This window comes from Petaurus breviceps, unplaced genomic scaffold, assembly GCF_028583685.1.
Source record: "Petaurus breviceps papuanus isolate PSGF00001 unplaced genomic scaffold, PetGlider_PUasm1.0 90740, whole genome shotgun sequence".
Lineage (NCBI taxonomy): Eukaryota > Metazoa > Chordata > Mammalia > Diprotodontia > Petauridae > Petaurus > Petaurus breviceps.
The window spans coordinates 4,625,806-4,644,745 of NW_027187330.1; the positions used below are offsets into that span (position 1 = coordinate 4,625,806).

At 41.9% G+C, this 18,940-nt stretch overlaps 2 protein-coding genes across 3 annotated transcripts in view; both read left to right on the forward strand.

The window, feature by feature from the left end:
- The window catches only part of ENTPD7 (ectonucleoside triphosphate diphosphohydrolase 7), a 39,278-nt gene extending 21,556 nt beyond the window's left edge, over nt 1-17,722 (forward strand). The window contains exons 5-12 of the mRNA XM_069067172.1: nt 2,721-2,824; nt 3,925-3,981; nt 4,214-4,341; nt 5,175-5,341; nt 6,089-6,413; nt 10,704-10,789; nt 11,126-11,287; nt 11,688-17,722. Of these exons, the coding sequence (XP_068923273.1) occupies nt 2,721-2,824; nt 3,925-3,981; nt 4,214-4,341; nt 5,175-5,341; nt 6,089-6,413; nt 10,704-10,789; nt 11,126-11,287; nt 11,688-11,919 (1,261 nt within the window). The 3' untranslated portion in view covers nt 11,920-17,722. The remainder of the gene's footprint in view (nt 1-2,720; nt 2,825-3,924; nt 3,982-4,213; nt 4,342-5,174; nt 5,342-6,088; nt 6,414-10,703; nt 10,790-11,125; nt 11,288-11,687) is intronic.
- The window catches only part of CUTC (cutC copper transporter), a 304,182-nt gene that overhangs the window by 250,829 nt on the left and 34,413 nt on the right, over nt 1-18,940 (forward strand). The gene's annotated exons all lie outside the window — the stretch shown is intronic.

Genomic DNA, 18,940 nt, shown 5'->3' on the forward strand with positions numbered 1-18,940 from the left:
CCCTTAATATAACAAAGAAAACTAGTTACAATGACTTCATCTGACAATGTATGCAACATTCTACCTTTTTAGTCCTCCGACTGACTGTTGAGAAGGAGGGTTTTTTCATTATCTGTTCACTGAGACCATTATTGGTATTTTAGGGACATTTTCACTTAGCTGCAGTCATTTTGTTTATTCTTTGGATTCTGCTTATGCAGCTCTGCACAGATTCATATACATTTTCCTATGTTTCTTTGAATTTCTCATTGAGTTTGTATAGAACAATGATGTTAAATTCATATATGTAGCATTTTGAATGATTTTTTTTTGCATTAAAGTAGAAACATTGAATGAAAATGTGAATTAACGGGGGATTTATAAAGGAATAGCCCTTTTTTTGCCCTGTTAATAAGTCACCAGCCTCCCTGTAGAAGGTTTGCATATTTGCAGAACATCTGGAGTTCATTCAGCACCTCGGGCCCTGAGGCCATGTCAATATGCTGGGTATTTGCCTCCCGGAGCTTAGCTGATATGTACCCCGGTGGAGGGCAGAGCATGATGCATGTGCTATGGTGGTAAGAGACTAGACTGGAGCTCCAAGACCTGCATTTGACTCCTTGCTCTGCTGTTTACTGACTGTGCTACCATGGGTAACTGCTGCTGTTGGGGCCTTAGTTGTTGTCTTGTGTGTAAGATAAGGGCATTGGGCAAGGGGATCTGAATTCCCTTGGAGCTTCTTCCACTCATTATATAATGTAGTTGCATGGCTTTGTTTCCCAAATTCTCTGCATAGCTCAGGGTCAGTTGTTTTTTATTTGTGTCCAATTCTTTATGACCCCACTTGGGGTTTGCTTGGAAAAGATACTGGAATGGTTTGCCATATCCTTTGCCTGCTTATTTTACAGATGAGGAAACTGTGACAAACAGGGACAAGCTACTTGCCCAGGGTCACACAGCTAGAAACTGTCAGAGGCTAGATTTGAACTGGGGAAGATGAGTCTTCCTGATTCCAGGCTGTGTGCTCTCTGCACTGTGGAGCCACCTAGCCGTCTAGTTCCATGGAGAATACCTGTCTAACCCTATGCTCTCATGGTGTCTTTCCTCTGTTGATAATATTTAACACTGAAATTTATGGAACATTGTATTTGATGTTGTTAGGGACAGGGATTTGTGATTGCTGTGATTGCATTAGTATAGGGAGCTCTAAGATGAAGAAATTCCCACTGCCAGTACAGCTTGGCACACTCTCTACTAGTTACAGTCTGCAAGAATTAGTCCCCAGAGCATTAGGAGCTTTAACAACCAGTGTGTATCGGAGGCAGGGCTTGGCCCTGGGGATTCCCAGCTCCTGCAGTACCACAGTTACTTCTAATACAGATTTAAGTCTTAAGTGCTATTCTTAACTGAAACTCAGGGTAGCAATTATATCCTGAGCCAATAATGTGTTTCTAGCCATCTGATATCTAGAACATATAAATTGGCTTTGTTTAATTATTGGCCACATTTTCTTCCCTTTCTTTTCTTTTTTAACAGTTAACAAAATATTCAAGAAGTAATGACATTTTGGTAGCTACACCGTCTTGAACCTAGTGAATATTTGTAGATCTAATTTTTTTTTTGCTTTTTGGAGGGCAATTGGAGTTAAATGACTTGCCCAAGGTCACACAACTAGTTTTTGTGTTCTGAGGTCGAATTTGAACTGAGGTCCTCCTGACTCCAGGGCTGCTGCTACTGGAGTCTACTCACTGCACCACCTAGCTGCCTGACTATAGATCTATTTCTGTCTTCACAAAAAAATAGCAAAAAAGATACACTGTAAACTTTGAAATTAACTCTGATTATAATAATGCATTAGCTGTCGAATAATGTTTAGATTGTTGAGATATGTATAGTAAAAGCCCTTTACCAAAATACATTTTGTAAATATATTGTTTTTACTTCTCTCCCCTTGGTATATTCTCTTCACTATCCTCTCCTTTCTCTTCCCTACCCTCACCCTAAATTTCTGATTCTGAAGGTATTGACCTCACATTCAGTATTCAGGTTTTCTTCAACTTCTCCCCACCGCTTTAGAGCATTTACCTTTGTCAGAGTACTTCTACTGTTACTGTGATTTTTTGTTTTATATGCCAATGTTAGTGTTGTCTTTATCTGATAACATCGCTTAAGATTTTAGAAGAAAAAATACTGAAACCAGAGTTATAGTGACCCTTGGATTTTGATCCTTCTATGTATTATTTAAAATGAGAAGGATCTCATTGGTTGATGTTTTTATCTAAGAATGCTGACTTTTAGATTATCCATAGAAGATATAAATAATCTCAGTAGTTCTGACTTGGTGACATGGCTTATTGTATGAGGCACTGAAAATGAATTTAATACCATCATGTGTTGGTTTCACTCTTTCTTTGAAGATAGTTAGTAACAGGTATAATTATTTTATAGGTCAGAGGATTGAGACATCACTTTCCTGCTGCTTATTCAGACTCATGCTGTGTGTGGCACAGAGCCATGGTTGTACTTAATCCCTTACTGTATCCCCTGTTAGGACAAGATTGGCAGAAGTTATATTGGAAGACTTTTAACCTTAGAGATACATTTATTTTCAGTAGTTAAAAGGTAGAAAAAGAAAGTAAACATTGAGAATATAAAGGTTAAATTGAAATGATAGGACTAGGTGATTGAGATGCAAGAAAAGTTATTTAATGTGCAATTTTGGGATCTTGCCTTTCCTGTAGGAAGCAGTTAGCAATACTGGCTGATCTAGTGAAAGATTTACCCTTGGAGTTTGACTTCCTCTTTTCACACTCTCAAGCCGAAGTAATCTCTGGAAAACAAGAAGGTACTAGAACTAAATGTATACTTGACTCTTCACTTGAATGACTGCATTGTCTTAATAAAAGTTAGATATTTCACAGCATCTGAATTGCGTTCAATACCATTTCATAAATAATTTTTATCTTTCTGAATGTGCATAATTTTTCTTGATTGTGCTATTTATCATGCTGTGCATGGTTATTATATGAATCTGTGTTGGCATTTTATTTCAGGAATTTTTCCTGGTTTTAGTCTTCTGTTTAAAACCCATATGCTTGAGGAGGGTACTTAGTATTTAAACACAATTATTCCTAGTGGGGTTTCTCATAGCTAATGGTAATTTTGGAATCAGCATGTGGCTTCAGAAACTATAATTGATTTCCAAATCAAATGGCAAAGTGGACAATTGGATCAAAGTAGGGGAAAATGTCAGAATGCAGAAAGTACTTATTTACTGTGCGTTAGTCTGATCCTGTTCTCCTAATTTGCTTTGGGGTGATTGACCTTTTTTCTTTTAATATCTTCCCCTCACCCGGAGTTCTGAACCTTTTTTTTTTTTATGTCTTTGGTCCCTTTGGTAGGCTAGTGAAACCCTATGCACCCCCACTCAGAATAATTTTCTTTTAAATTAAAGGAAATGTTGAATATTAGTGAAAATAAAGATGTAATTTTTCCCCATCCAAATTCACAGATCCCTTGAAAACTCTTCATGGTCTCCTTTGGGGAGAGAATCCCAGGTTAAAGACTCCTGTTCCATATAGCGCCAGGTCACCAGTGTTAGTGTCTCCATGACAACCATCACTAAGTTAGGCCTGTTACCTTTGGGGCTAAATTTATAGGCTAATATCAGATTGTTTTTCTATTTGTTAGAAAAGAGGAGTAAATTTCCTGGGTTTATGTCACATAGTTCCCATTGGCATGGTGTCAAAGTTTCTCATCTTTTCTCATGAAATCTCTAAGATAGTGACATCTGACTTTATGCACAGGGAAATGCCACATTCGTTTTTCTGAAGGAAAAAATAGCTTACATTAGGTTGTCAGTAGAGAATGTTTTAAGGTGGAGGCTTCAGATGTCTGGGTATAAGGTGGAGAGATTCAGGTGAATGGTTTTTGTTTCTTACTCAGGTGTTTATGCATGGATTGGGATCAACTTTGTTTTGGGAAGATTTGACCATGAAGATGGTAAGTGTTTTTTGTGTTCATTTAGAGTGGGCCTGTGGGAGTGAGGCTCTAGTGATGGTGGTTCCATCTCCCATGGAACCTGTCGGACCCACTTAGAGCATATTCTTTCCTTACATTTGGGGTTTGCTTTCTGGTCCCTGTTTTATTTTTACACTGATTGAATTATTATGTTGGCTGTTTTTTTTCCTCTCCTAAGGACTTTTTAAAATAGTTCTTTTTCTTTCAAATACAGAAGGCCTGGGTCCCCAAGAATCAGTGCCTGGACGCAGGAGGACAGTAGGGATCCTAGATATGGGAGGAGCCTCTCTCCAGATTGCTTATGAGGTTCCCACCTCTCCTACTTTCCTCCCTCCAGAACAGGTACATATGTTTCCCCATGGGACAGGGAGAGGGGGGAATTCAGGTTTCCATGTGTGTCAGAGTCTGGATGGTTTATGCACATTGAGTAGCTGGGTAGCATGGTGGATAAAGTGCCAGAGCAATGTCAGGAAAATCTGGGCTCAGATAACTACCACATTGTGTGACTCTGGGCAAGTCTCTTAACCTGTTTGCCTCAATTTCCTTATCTATAAAATGGGGATAATAATAGTCCCTCACTCCCAAGGTATCGTGAAGACCAAATAAGGTAATGTTTGTAAAGTGCTTTGTAAACCGTAAAGCACTGTATAAATGCTGCTTTTAATAGCATGCTGTCTAACATCTTTTGAGGGGAGGCTTTGGGCCTATTGATAAGAAATGCAAATAGTACTGAATGATGTGAGATCCTAGAAAATAAGAGGGGAAATGTTAGCCTCTGTTCCACAGACAAGGGTAGGACTGTGTTCCCCGCAGTCAGAGATCGATAACAGGATGGCACCAGAGGGCTGAAGGGTCCCTTGAGGGATGTGTGGCTTGTTGCTTTGTGCAGCTGTGGTATGGAAAGTATACTGCCCATCACTTAACTTTTGTTCTGGTGCAATAAAACAGCTTAATCCAACTTTGCTCTTGATTTGGGATCACAAAGGAATTCCCTAAAAGCGGCTTATTGTAAAGGCCTTGTGGTGGGTGGTCTCTATAATTAAAATAATGTTTGAATGAAAGAAACCCCAGGGATTAAGGTAACTCTTAGAGCCAGTCCTTTTGGCCCATGTTGTCTTTGCCTATAAATTAATCAGTGATCCAGCTTGGCTGTTTCCTATCCCACTGAATTATAGGAAGAAGCTGCCAAAGTCCTGCTAGCCGAATTTAACCTGGGCTGTGATGTACAGCATACGGAGCATGTCTATAGAGTCTATGTCACCACCTTTCTGGGTTTTGGGGGCAACTTTGCCCGGCAACGCTATGAAGATATGGTGCTGAATGAAACCCTTACCAAAAATCGGTAATGTTATGTTGGGGTTTGAACTCTGAACTAGATCCTGGGCAGCCCAAGGATGTAATACATCTAGTACTAGTCTGCTGTCTTGCACTTGACAGACCCTTAACAAAGGCCTGTTGAATTGATTGACTGTTAGGAAGGAAGAAGAGCATCCTACGGTGGCCAAGCCCTTCGTCCTTTGGCTCCCTACTTCTGTCTTAGTGACTGTCTGTGTCTGTAGATGGAACAGGCATCTCTCAGCATTGCCCTGTTTGAATCAGGGTTTCTACAGAGAGGATTTTGTACTCTGAAGGAAGTGCTTTTTATGAATTATTTTGCTATTCTCTGTATTTCAAAACAGTATCTAAGAAGAACTGAGCTTAATATAGTCACTTGTTTTAAAAATATCGTGAATACAGAGAGACAGGCAGACTGGTAGAGTGGAAAGAACACTGAGCAGACCCATTCGGGTGGAGGCCAAACTCTGCTGCTTATTGGCTGTGACCCTGGAAGAGTCACTGAACCTTAATATCTTTAACTGAAAACTGGGGACAGTGATATTAGCCTTCCCTACCTTATGGGTTTGTGAGGATTAAAGGAGGCCATCTCTGTAAGTACTTACAGTTCATGCATGAACTGTTATTATCATTACTTTAATCAGCTTCACAGAAAAATAACTAGATGTGTTTGTTAAATCCGTTGTGTTTCTTGGTGTAGGACATTTAGAGAAACACAGAAGTGGTGTTATCATGACTCCTATTATTGTGGCAGGTTGCTGGGCCAGCAGACAGGTTTGACTCCAGAAACTCCCTTCCTGGATCCTTGCTTGCCCGTGGGCCTCCAGGATGTGGTGGAGAGGAACAACCATGTCCTGCACATCAGAGGCAGAGGAGACTGGCTCACGTGCGGGGAGATGGTGCAGCCGCTGCTCTCGAGGGCCAACACCAGCCAGGCCTCTCTGAATGGCATCTACCAGTCCCCCATTGACTTCAACAACAGCGAGTTCTATGGGTTCTCAGAGTTCTTTTACTGTACGGAAGATGTATTGCGCATCGGTGGTCGCTACCATGGGCCAACCTTTGCCAAGGCTGCTCAGGTACATGATCGAAGTTTATTTGCAACTTCTGTGTGCCCTATGTACAGAGACTCCTGGCTGCCACCTCCTCTCCCTGCACCCCCACTTTCTGCTTGGGGAAATTCATCTCCTGTAAGCCTTCCCAGACTACTCTCCATCTTCCCTCTGGATATGTTCTCTCCTTCCTCGGAACTCTACTTGTATTTTCTTTATACACCTCTTACATTTTTAACATTTCCAAATTATGTTAGAGTTATTTGTATACATGTCTTATCTCTCACAATAGATAAAAGAAATTTGAGGACAAGGAATAAGCCTCCTGTATCTTTATGTAGAGTTGATTTCATTTCAGAAATAGTGACAATAAAAATTCACAAGTCAGGAGAGATAAGTTGAGACATACTTACAGGCTTCACAGATAAGGAAGCAATATTATTAAATCTGTATGCATCAAATGGCATAGTTTCTAGATTCTTAAAGGAAAAACTAAACTGCAAAAAGATTTGGCTAGTAATGCAATGATTATAGGAGATTTTATCTCTTTCAGAGTTGGAGAAATGTTAACTCATATTAACAGAAAGGTGAAAGAAAGTGGAAGAGACAACTGAAAAATTAGATTTGAAAGACTTAACACATCTTTGGCATAAGAATATTAAGGAATATACATATTTCTTAGCATGTGATGTTGTCATTACCAAAAAGAAGCCCCAGCTTACCTGCTGGCCAGACCTCAGTGGGTACTGGAAGACCCAGCAGGAGACTTGCTGCACCTTTCCTCAGCCTTCCTGCCAGTGCCCCTGTCCTCTTCTTGACTGGAAGTTAAATCCCCTCCCCTCAGCTCCTTGGCAAGAAACCCAGACCTCTTGTTCCACTCTGACCCTCAGACTTGCTCTCTCTAACTCCCCCCACCCCCTTAGTGTTGTGGGCTGAGCCTCTCCAGCTGTTTTTTATTGACATGGCTGCTCACTCTTCTTGGATGAGCAGGAAGTCATCAAGTACGATTCTTTTGCTAAGATGGAGGACAGTTTAGCCCCACTCTCTCTGTTGTCTGTGCACCCTCCAGGCCGAGGTGTTACTCTCTGACCTCTAAGGGCTCCTGGACGTGGCTTTCTACCTTGTCCTGTACCCTAAAGCCCAACAGGTCTTTCTGTCAACCTAAATTTTAGCCAAACTGTCTTTTGTTGTCTTTGTGAGCTTTCTGATAATAGGGTCTGGCCCACCTTTCTAGTTGTGTTTCCTGGACTTAGAACAGTGCTTGCCATATGGTAACTGTTTGATAAATGCATATTCATCCATTCATTCATTCATATGCCAAGGCACAAGAAGTCATAAATGCAAGAAGATAAAAACATTAAATGTCCTTGATAGACCATAAGACAAAAACAAGGCATTAATACAAGGACACAAACAAAATATACAGTACTAAATGGAGACTCCGTAACAGTGCCTTGAATGATGAATGGGTCACATCATCTGAAATGGTAGCTATGAAAAGAGAAGGAAGACATTTATTCAGTATACAAAAATGTTTCAGATCTGGAAAAGGAAATTCTCAGAGGAAAAATTACATTTCTGAAAAGGCATTTAACAAAATAGAACAAGAAAGCATTAAAGAACTGATCATGTGATTAATTAATATGAAATTAATGGGGAGGCTAGGTGGCACAGTGAATAGAGCACTGGCCCTGGAGTCAGGAGGACCCGAGTTCAAATGTGGCCTCACACACTTAACACAAAACTAGCCATGTGACCTTGGGCAAGTCACTTAACCCCAATTGCCTTGCCCTTCCCCCTCCAAAAAGCAAAAAGAAAAATCTAAAAATATATATATATGAAATCAAAATATTAGTAAACCCCAAAGAAGAAGACATCTTGAAAATTATGGGAGAAAAAGATACAGTTTAGAAGAAAAAAATTCCATAGACATGATAAAACTGAGAGCTTTTTTTCTTTATCAAAGGGGGCAGCAGTGCATAAGAGAACACTGGGATCTTGAATCAGAGTACCTGGGTTCAAATGCTACTTCTGCCACTTTCTCTCACATACCCTTCCTGAACCTCAGTTTCCTTATCTGCAAAACAAGGTGATTGGACTAGATGGCTCTGAGGCTCTTTCCAACTTTAGACCTATGCTCTATCACCATATTTTGCACATGGTAGGCAATTGGAAAGCCAACTAGGTGGGCAGTGGATTGAGCTCTGGGCCTGGAGTCAGGAAGTCCTGAGTTCAAATGCACTCACTAACTGTGATCCTGGGCAAGTCACTTAACCCTATTTTCCTCAGTTTCCTTATCTGTCAAGTGAGCTGGAGAAGGAAATGGGAAACCACTCCAGGAAAATCCCAGATTGTGTCATGAATAGTCAGACACAACTGAAAATTCACTGAACAACAATAGGCAATTAGAAGATCTGTATTGCTGGCTTGTTCCCACAACTTGTAACTTTACCATCCAGATTTTAAGTTCTTTTGGTTCCTCTTAAAAACTTCAGGGAAATGGGATTTTCTTGGCCTTGTAGCCCTGCTCCATTGATGCAGATTCTGTCCCGTCTACAGTGTTGACCTGAGAATTCCTGTGGCCACAAAACTCCCCACCTTGGAGCCATCGAAATGAGGCTTGGTGGTCTGTAGACAGCAGACCTGGGGGCTCTGCCAGGCTCACAGTCAGAGCCTCTCCAGCTTGATGGAGGGGCCTGAGCTGATCCTGCCCTGGGGCTTTGCCTTTGTGACGCCTTGTTACCTCCATGTCGTGGTGAGACATCAGAAGAGGGTCTGAGTGGGGGCCTGCTCCCTGAACTTCAGAAAGCGTCACTTCTGATGTTCCTACTCATTGAGTATTCTCATCTGTGATTCGTATTTGCATATAGAGTCATGTGGGCAAGGCCAGATTCTTTTCCAATGGCCTGAGCTTTAAAAAGGCCCCAGCTTTCTTAGAATTCTCCCTTGTGGCCGTGGTACAGTCTGCAAGACTCTCCTCAGTCCAGCATGCATGTGTTAAGCTGTGTGCTGAGAGCATGCAGCTGGTATGTGTCGGGCCTTTGGACCGATCCAGTGCTTTTTCTAGGATACCACCCTTCTCTCCTAATACTGATAAATTATTACTTGATCAGCTACTAATGGCTTGACATGTTGCTCTTTCTAGCTATGATACTTGTGTGTTATTTTGCAGAAAGAGTAATTTAACCAGTAACTAGAGGGGGTCATGATTTGAGCACAGTGATGAACGATGATAGAATTTGGATCAGAGGATCTTTTTTTTTTTTTATCTTAAAGGTGCAGCAATTGGACAGCCCAAAGATTACTATTCTGTGTATTCATGGAGAAGGCTAGCCTTGTTTGAGAATGTTACATGTAGAAGGAACCTCACTATGGAGTCCTTTTGCTGCTTCCAGACCTAAGCCAGTGCCATTCTGGCATAGAGGGGTCTTCAGCCTAACTCTGCAGCGATGGAGAGAAAAGCATGGGCGAGGCCTCTAGATGGGAGATCACATTCTCCTGTCATTATTATGGGATGGGTTCTAGGTAGTTCAATGGAGAAATGAATCTGCCCCATTTGAAAACATGGAAATGAAGGAGCTGGATCTTTTCCCTCTTTAAAAACATGGGGTTTTAAAGTTAAAAACTTTAGTACTTTCTACTTGCATGACTCCTTTTTCAGAGGAAGTTGGTGGTGTAATAGATAGAGCACTGGGCCTAGAGCCAAGAATACTTGAGTTCAAAGCCTGCCTCTCAGATGTTTACTAGCTGTCTGACCCTGGACAAGTCACTTAATCTCTGTCTGCCTTAGTTTACTCAGCAATAAAAGTCCCTACCTCACAGTGTGGTTGTGAGACTCTAATGAGGTATTATTTGTGAAAAGCACTTATCATAGTGCCTGGCACATAGTAGGTGCTATGTAAATGTTTATTCCCTTCCTCTGCCCTCTTCTTCCATTCCCCATAGTTAGGTCTGTTTCTGTTTCTGAGTTTAAAAGATGCGGCGTACATGATGTCTTAACCCAACATTGTAAGGTTTACAAAGTGTTTTCCCTCCTATCAGCTCCGTGTGGTAGTTCAGGTAGACATTGTTGTCTTCTTTCTCCTGGAAAGGAAGCTGAGAAGTCAGATTACTTGGTAAGAGTCCCAGGGAGGAGGGGGCAGGTCTGGGGATCCCACCTAGGTCTCCTCCTTCTAAACCCTGGGCTTTTCCCACCTCATTGTACCGCATCTTCTTTTGTTAGCCTAGTCAGTATGAATGGGATAAATTGTAAATTCCCCTTTTAGTGTTTATCCTTCCTGGTTTATGTCATACATCCTCTCTATGTTTTCATCCCAGGACTACTGCAGTATGGCATGGCCAGTGCTGACTCAGAGATTCAAGAATGGTCTCTTCTCATCACATGCCGACCAGCACAGACTTAAGTAAGGAATCTCTTTAAACATCACCACATGCAGGAGGGTTATTGGTGGAAGGTGGGGTTTCATTGATTTGGAAGATGTGAAGGGCTATTATAGTGAGCAAATGCTCGGAGACTCAGGGATCCCTGAACTCCTCAAAAGGAATTCTGAGCTAGTGGGAGGGAAATGAAGATGAAACCCTTGGTGGTGGTGGCAGCACTGGGGGAGTGTGTGGCAGTGAGAAAGCCATTCCGATGGTGCTCCATTCAGAGATAAGAAAGCTAAGCAGGGGAGGGGGGCACTTTTCTCTGGCTTGGGGTGCAAAGGGGCATTTGAAGTGTAGGTCTGTTCTCTTTGCAGATATCAGTGTTTTAAGTCAGCCTGGATGTACCAAGTCCTCCATGAAGGATTCCACTTCCCGTATGATTACCCAAACCTGCGAACAGCCCAGTTGGTGTATGACCGGGAGGTTCAGTGGACCCTAGGAGCCATTTTGTATAAAACACGTTTCCTACCACTCAGGTAAAGCAGGACACGTGTAGTGGGGTTTAAATCACTCTCTGCTTCCTAAACTTGGGCGACTGTGAGCACAGGGTCATCCATCCAACTCTGCTGTCTGGCCTAATTAGGCAGAAGGGGCTGGTTAGGAGAGGCTTCCTTTGCAGCTCCTCTTAAGGAAAAGGAGGAGCCCAGCAGAGCCAGAAGGACGGCACTGTCATTTCAGCCTGAAATGGGTGACTTGTCAGGAAGTACTTGAGGAATCCGCCAGCACATCTGGTCACTGGATCTCAGCAGCCCCAGCAGCCCAAAGGCCTTGGGTGATTCCAGTGGAGGCCTAATAGTCTGTTTAACCTAAGATAGTTTCTTACCTTTAGGAAGCTACCTACCTATAACTTTCCCCAACCTCCTGTTGCTTCCCTAGGGATCTCCGACAGGAGGGTGTCCGGCAGGTCCACAGCGGCTGGTTGCGCCTCTCCTTTGTGTACAACCACTATCTTTTCTTTGCCTGCATCCTGGTGGTGCTCCTGGCTATCCTTCTGTACCTTCTGCGGCTGCGCCGAATTCACCGTCGACAAGCTAGAGCCTCTGCCCCCTTAGACCTGCTATGGATAGAAGACGTGGTACCCATGATTGGGGTGCAGGTGGGACCATGATGCCACTCCGGGCCTGAAGAACCAGAGAACTGATGCTCGGGCTGTCCTGGCCCCATCTTGAGCCTGCTTCCATGATCTGTGAGGCTGTTATTGTGTTGTGTTTTCACACCTTCCTTCTCACAACCAGCTATCCAAGAGAAGCCATAACCCAACCTGTGAAGTTATACAGCTGAGACACTCAGCCTCGCTCTGCCTCATGCCCTTGATCAGGGAGGTTTGGTATTGGAGGAAGGAGATTCTTGAGCTACATTCAGCTTTCACTCACCTTGATGGGCAAGAGGATACTGGGACTGCAGCATCTGATACCAAGCCCAATAGATGTTAGGAAGCATGGCAGTCTTTTCTTTCTCTGTAACAGAGAAGTCTCATATGTGGAGATCCACAGCTCTTAATAATGATCCAAGGATCTTTTGTGATTGTGGACCAGTAGAACTTCGAGGCAACTGAAATAACACCAATGAATTCTCTTTTTATCTGGCAGTGAAGCTTTCCTGGGGTAGTCTAAGGCTCTGGCCTAGGCTTGCTGCTAAGGTGACTTAAATGGGATGTGTATGTTCTAAAGGATCCATTGAAGACTCTTGTTTCCTGTCTGCTTGGCACGGATCCGTTTTTTCCATATCAATTTACAGAAGAGGCTGAATAAAGAGTGGGGAACCTGTGACCTTAGGGTTACATGTGGCCTTTGAGGACCTAGAGGGCCACATGTGGCCTCGAGGCCACAGGTTCCCCACCCCTGGGCTAAATCTAGGCATTATTTTTGCTTCTTGAGCCTTAAAGGTACCTGTAGGACTCTGGAAGCTGTGACAGAGCAGGGTCCTTGGGTTTGTTTATTTAAAATTAGGATTCCTGCCCCCCTAGCCCATTTTATCTGAGCCTCTGTGTCTGGGTTCTAAGTTGCCACTTCATTTCACTGCCAAGATAGATGTATAGTGTCAGAAGGGATGTATATGTTTGTGTAGAAAGGAAAAAGAAATATCAGGATTTGGGGGAAAAGGCAATAAAAGTCAGTTTTTTTTAAGGTGTTGATAGTTTTTGCCTTTGAGAATTTCTGGAGGAGGCAGAGTTCCAGGTAGGACGTAGTCTGATCTGGCCAGTTCATAACTCTAGAAGGCATTTCATGAGTAAGGAGAGAGAAAAGGGCAGCAATAATTAGACTAGACTGTTAAGGCCAAAGGGATCAGCCTTTCTGGGATATCATGGAACAACCACTGATTCATCTACTCTGCTTTGGTTTTCCTATTCTTGTAACAATCTTTGATGATTTTTTTTCCCCTCAGCTTTTACAAAACCTCCTTTTTTACTTTTGATCTTTCCCCTATAAGCCACTCTGACTTTACCTTTCCATGATTTTTCTCTTGGTCCCCCTTTCACTTAGCATGAATAAAGAAATGATCCCTAAATTAAACAAGGTGGAAAATACACATACCTGCTTGGTGAGAACTGGAGATGAAAGGGTTTCAGCCAGGTCTCAAACTGATTTTTGAGTTATTAGGGGAGGGCAAAGATCTCTGAATTACCTTCAGGGACCTATTAAATGAATCTAATATGGGGATTCCATAACTGTCTTGGAAAATGTCTCTTTTTACTACATTAGGCTTATATGATTACTTTATCCCAGTTTCTTTTTTTTTGGAGGGGGGAAGGCAAGAAAATTGGGCTTAAGTAACTTGTCCAAGGTCACACAGCTAGAAAATATCAAGTATCTGAGGTTGGATTTGAACTCGGGTCCTCCTGACTCCAGGGCCAGTGATCTATCCGCTGAGCCAACTAGCTGTTCCTTTATCCCAATTTTGTCTTTTTTTCCCCTTCAATTTCTCTGCTTTCATATTTTACAGTAAAAGCCTGTTTGGTTGACATTTAAAAGCGTACAAAAGAGTTGGGGGGTGGGGCAGTGACCTGGCACCAATCTAGTTCCATTTTTTTTCCCTACCATGGCCTCAAATGTTTGGAATGCTGCCTTCAAGAAAATGAAAACTAAACAAAAGCTTTCTAATAAACTGCCAATAAATCACATTCAATATAGAAAGTATTTGGAGGTGAAGAGAAAAAGGAGAAAAAGTTGTTAAATACCCAAAAGCACTTATGTGTGTGTAGTTAATATGCTTCACTGTGATCGTTACTTAGGTTAAGTACATTTTATCATTTTTTTGTGTAAATTATCCTTCATATTATTGATTTATTGGAAATGGTTTTTACATTTTTTTTTATGTATATTTTTTAATTACAAGGTCTGGGACCAATTCTCAATCTCAAGTAAATTATTACCCTTAAATTGTGTGAAAACGTGGAAGGAACATGTCTAAATGTTAGATTTTTTTTTTTGCCTTTTGGAGGGCAATTGGGTTTAAGTAACTTGCTCAAGGTTACACAGCTAGTTTTTTTGTGTTAAGTATCTGAGGCTGGAACCGAACTCAGGTCCTCCTGACTCCGGAGCCGGCGCCTTACTCATTGTGCCACCTAGCCGCCCTAAATGTTATCTCTTAAAACTACCCAAAACACTTAATATTGCTATTGGTATTTTCTCTTGCATTTCATCCCTTTGGTTCTTCTTTTGCCCCTTTGTTAACTTCACTAAAAGAGCATCACTTCCCTGACAATATATGAGTGACAACACTTTGCTTTCTTAGGACTCGTTCCTGAAATTGTGTTTTGCACAGTTCGGTTTAGCTTTTACTATCTCTCTCCCAACCCAGTCTTTCAAACTTTTTGCATTTTCCTTCTACTTGGGTATCCATAATTGGAATTTTTCTCCCTGTGAAGAGAATTACTTCCATCAGATTGAGTGTTTTTTCCCTTGCAAATTTTAATATGATCTTTGCCATTACTGATTCAGGTCAAATCCCATTACAGTAAATTTCATCGTAAGAAAAATTGTAATGGCACTTTCCTTATCTCAGGACAACACATTTTTTTATTTTAAATAATTAAATGCAATATATCCTTTTGCTTTTCAGCCTTTGTCTATATATTTGTTCTTTGGCAAAGCAGAACAAAGGGTAAACATGCAGTAGTTTGGCATAGTACAGGCTTTTAAGCAGTTGACTTTTAACCCCTCACAAATGTCCTTACTTCTAACTCTGCTTTTGAGCAGACAGAAGGGTTTTTAAACAGATTTTAGATTTGCTTGTTAAGTGTCTTCATAAAATGTTTCAACTTACTCCAACCCTGCCTTTACTGGAATTCACTTTAGAGATTCTTGGGAAGTGTTTCTCAGAGTGGGGCACATTGAAAGATACAAGGATAGAGGCTGGACCTGTGATTTCATTTTTATGGGAAATCCCTGGGGGAAGAAACTCTCCTCTACCCATGCAGCTCAGCACTTTCTCTTGGACTCAGACTAGAGAGCTCTCTAAAGCATTGGAGGTTTAGCAATTTGTCTGGGGTCACACAGCCATTCTGGACCTAGGCCCTCTTTGTGGGCTTGCCTCCCGAGCGGGGCAGTTTGGGGAATCCAGTCATTTACTTATGAGGACTGTCATTAAAACAGATGACCCAATTTCATAGGTCTGAGAACTTACGGAAGTGGGAGGGCTGATGGTGAAGACATCGTTTCTAACAGTAATCATCACAGGCAATTCTGGTAGAATAAAATTATTGACGTGCCCTTACTCCACAAGCTGATTCTAACACACTCATTTGCATAGTATGTCCTGGTGTGTGTTTAGCACCTTTCATGAATACCTCAACACCTCCGATTACCTTTGCTATGCATCTGCTTTGTTTACATCTGAGTAATTTTCATTATTAACAAATAAGACTGTTAGCAGTATATAGAAAAACCCACATACTTCTCAGTCAGTTTCATGATTCTCTAATGGAGGTAACATTAGGCATGTATTTTTAAAATTTACCCGCCTTTATATTCTATAATTCATGCAGCCAGCAGCAGCATCTAATGTGTTTCCAGGCTAGTCACATTCCAAATTACTGAAGGACTAAATGAGTAATTAAGTTCTACCTCACTAAGCAGTTGGGCAGCTAGGTAGTGCCGTGTACAGAGCATGGGGATTGGAATCAGGAAGGCTCCTATATTCAAATCCAGCCTCAGGCACTTACTAGCTATGTGACCCTGGGTGAGTCACTTAACCCTGTTTGCCTCAGTTTCCTCATCTGTCACATGAGCTGGAAAAGAAAATGGCAAACCACTCTAGGATCTTTGCCAAGAAAACCCCAAATGGGGTCACCACTGGACAGCAACAACAAAAACATTAAGCAATTGGATTGTTATTGCAGAAAGCTTCTAAACTTCCAGTAACAGGTTTCTTTTTTGGCAAACAGGTTCAGAAATGTCTGATTCCCTCCGTTTGTGCTAATATGTTTGTTATATCGCCTAACTTAATTTCAGTTGGATTAAAAAGGAAGGTGGCAGCAGCTGGAGTTGAGGCTTAGGATTCCACTGACTTAGTCTCTATTGCATTCTCCTTTTATCGACATTTGTAGCCAAATACTTGAGTCTGTTTGTTTTGGTTTTTTTTGTATTACCAAAAAATACTGAAGTCAGTTCTTGAAAGCCAAAAGTTGTGGTTCATTTCATACTTAAATTTGCCATGCATTTCACGAAGAGCAGTTAGTTCTACCTTGACAAACAATGACAAACAGATGAGAGGCAGCAGCCCTGTAAAGCTGATGTGTTGCTCTGTAAGCCAGGGGCCTGGAGTTTTACTCCATTTTTCCTATGAACTCATTGTGCCTGCTTGTGGATGTGTTCCCTCATCGCTAAATGATTCCAGGGCCAAGCCCTTCCAGCTTTGGCCTCCTATTCTGGTTTTGTTTTGGTTTTTTGCTTATACCATTCTCAAGTCTAACCTGGATTTAACCTTTTTGAGCTCAGTCTCTCCTTGGGCTTAGAAAGTGTATCTGCTTTGCTGAGATAAACAGCTAGTACTTTTCCTTTGCCTCAGCTCCAGCTTAGGGTTTTCCTCCATAGCAAAGTTCATTTTTATCATGACAGCTATACTTTTAAAGTGCTTTCTTTATAAAAATGGATAATATTATACCCATATTACAGAGGAGGAAAGGGTAGGTCAAAGGGGTTAAATGACTTAATTGTAGTTGTGTAACTCGTATTGAGGACTCAAACTCAGGTCTTCTGAATCCAAGTCTAGGACTTTTTATGTCCTCTTTGGGTCATTTCCTCACTTCTGTGCTAAACTTATAATCAAATATCCTCAAATTGACATAACTGAGGGATTCTCCAGCCCACCTTTTGGCTTCACTAGAAGAGGAGGCAGGACAAAGGATAAAGCATAAAATTCACATTTCACACCGGCCATTATAGTTGGAATACTCTTGGATACCAGAAGCCAAAAGAATACCTTTCAGTTTATGCAAACAGAATTACCTTCAGTAAGCTTTTATTAAGGTAATTAAAAATTTTTTTTCCTTTATCTCCATGGAGTTTACATCTGGTGGGTAGAATGTATGTACATGAGTATATAGGAAATATGTGTAAAATAATTTCAAGGAGGCGGTGCTGGGTGAGATGGGGGAGGGGGTTCAGGAAGCAGCACCTGAGCTGTGCTTTGAAGGCAGGCAGGGAGTCGGAGGGGGAGAGCACATTCCATATCTGGGGCACCTCTTGTGCAAAGGCCCCGCAGTGGGAAGTGGGACCATTGGCCAACAATTTGCCTTCATGGCAGTGGTTTCTCTGCTGGCTCGTTTTTGTATTTATACAGTTGGTTTCTTATAAATCTTATGTAATTTAACAATTGAAATGGAAACAAGCCTGCTATAAAATCATGTTCAATGTGCAATCATTTGTACAGTAATATCAAAATTAAACTTCTTTCAAAGTAAACCAAAAGTACCCACCTTCTGTCATGCCGTTTAATGCTACGTATGACCAAAGATTTTGTCTAGGCCTTGGGTAAAAGGTTCATAAATAATAGATCTTTTGTCTCCCTGGTTTTTACTTTTTCCCATCCCCGCAGTTGCTCAGCTATTGGGGTACCTTTCATGTGGGACATGCTATTTGCTACCCCAAACTCCAATGTGAAGACCCCAGGGCTGTGTCTTATTTCTGTTCAGTAGTTTCAACCCTCCTATCCCCACTGAATTCTGCCCCAAACTGATGATAAAAGAGAAATGGGGTCAAATGCATCTGCCACTAAATTCAGGTGTTCCCTTGGGACAGTCAGACAAGCAGGGCAGTGTCACACTGCTCTCTGCCCACTGAGGGACAAATGAGGCCCAAGTTTGTGACCAAAGAAGGCTTGATTCTTACAAAGGCAGCTCCCTGAGAGGCAGTCATACAGAGCAGGGGTTTCAAACACACAGCCCAAAATATTCTCCTGCTCAGCCTGAATGTAGAACACAGATGATGCACCACCAGGGATCCTTCCTCAGGGTTCAGTGGCCCCCATTTCTAAAGGTGTAGGTGGGACAGAAGGCTGGGCTCAGGGCCTGCAAGTCCAGGGCCACATCAGTTAGAAGACTGACACCTTCCTTCTCCCCTATTAGTCACAGATCCTTGACCTGTTGCATTCTTGGAATGTAGTCACAAGTAAAGAGTCTGTTAGCCCCTTGGAGGCTAGCCACCACAGTCATAGTCATTCTGGGCCTGTGAAATAAGTTCTTTGACTGCTACAGGGGCTTCATAATTAATCAAGTCACAAACTACCTCTGGATGGGTAAAGAAAATACCCAAAGTGTCTGAGCTAGGTAGAATGTCAGAGAGAAGAGTCAGGTAGTCCTACCAAAAACCATACAATGACAACTGTAAAACCCTGATGCAAAATGAAACAATTTAAAATAAAGAGGCTCTAAACAAATTGCAAAAGAATACAGCAGACAAAGTCAGTGTCATTTCAGGGGTCAAACAGAAGGCCAAGCAATCAGAGAGCACCTGGAGGGGCCTAAGCCCTAGTCCAACCCCTTGAGGCCCAGGACAGAAAAGTGCCTTTGCCGGGGTGATGTGGGTGGCAAGCATCAGCAGGAGGAAAGGGGGGAAGAAGTCAGAAATAGAGGAGTACAGTGCTAAAGCCCTCTCAAGGAGCACACAAGCATGAGCAAGTCATGTCAG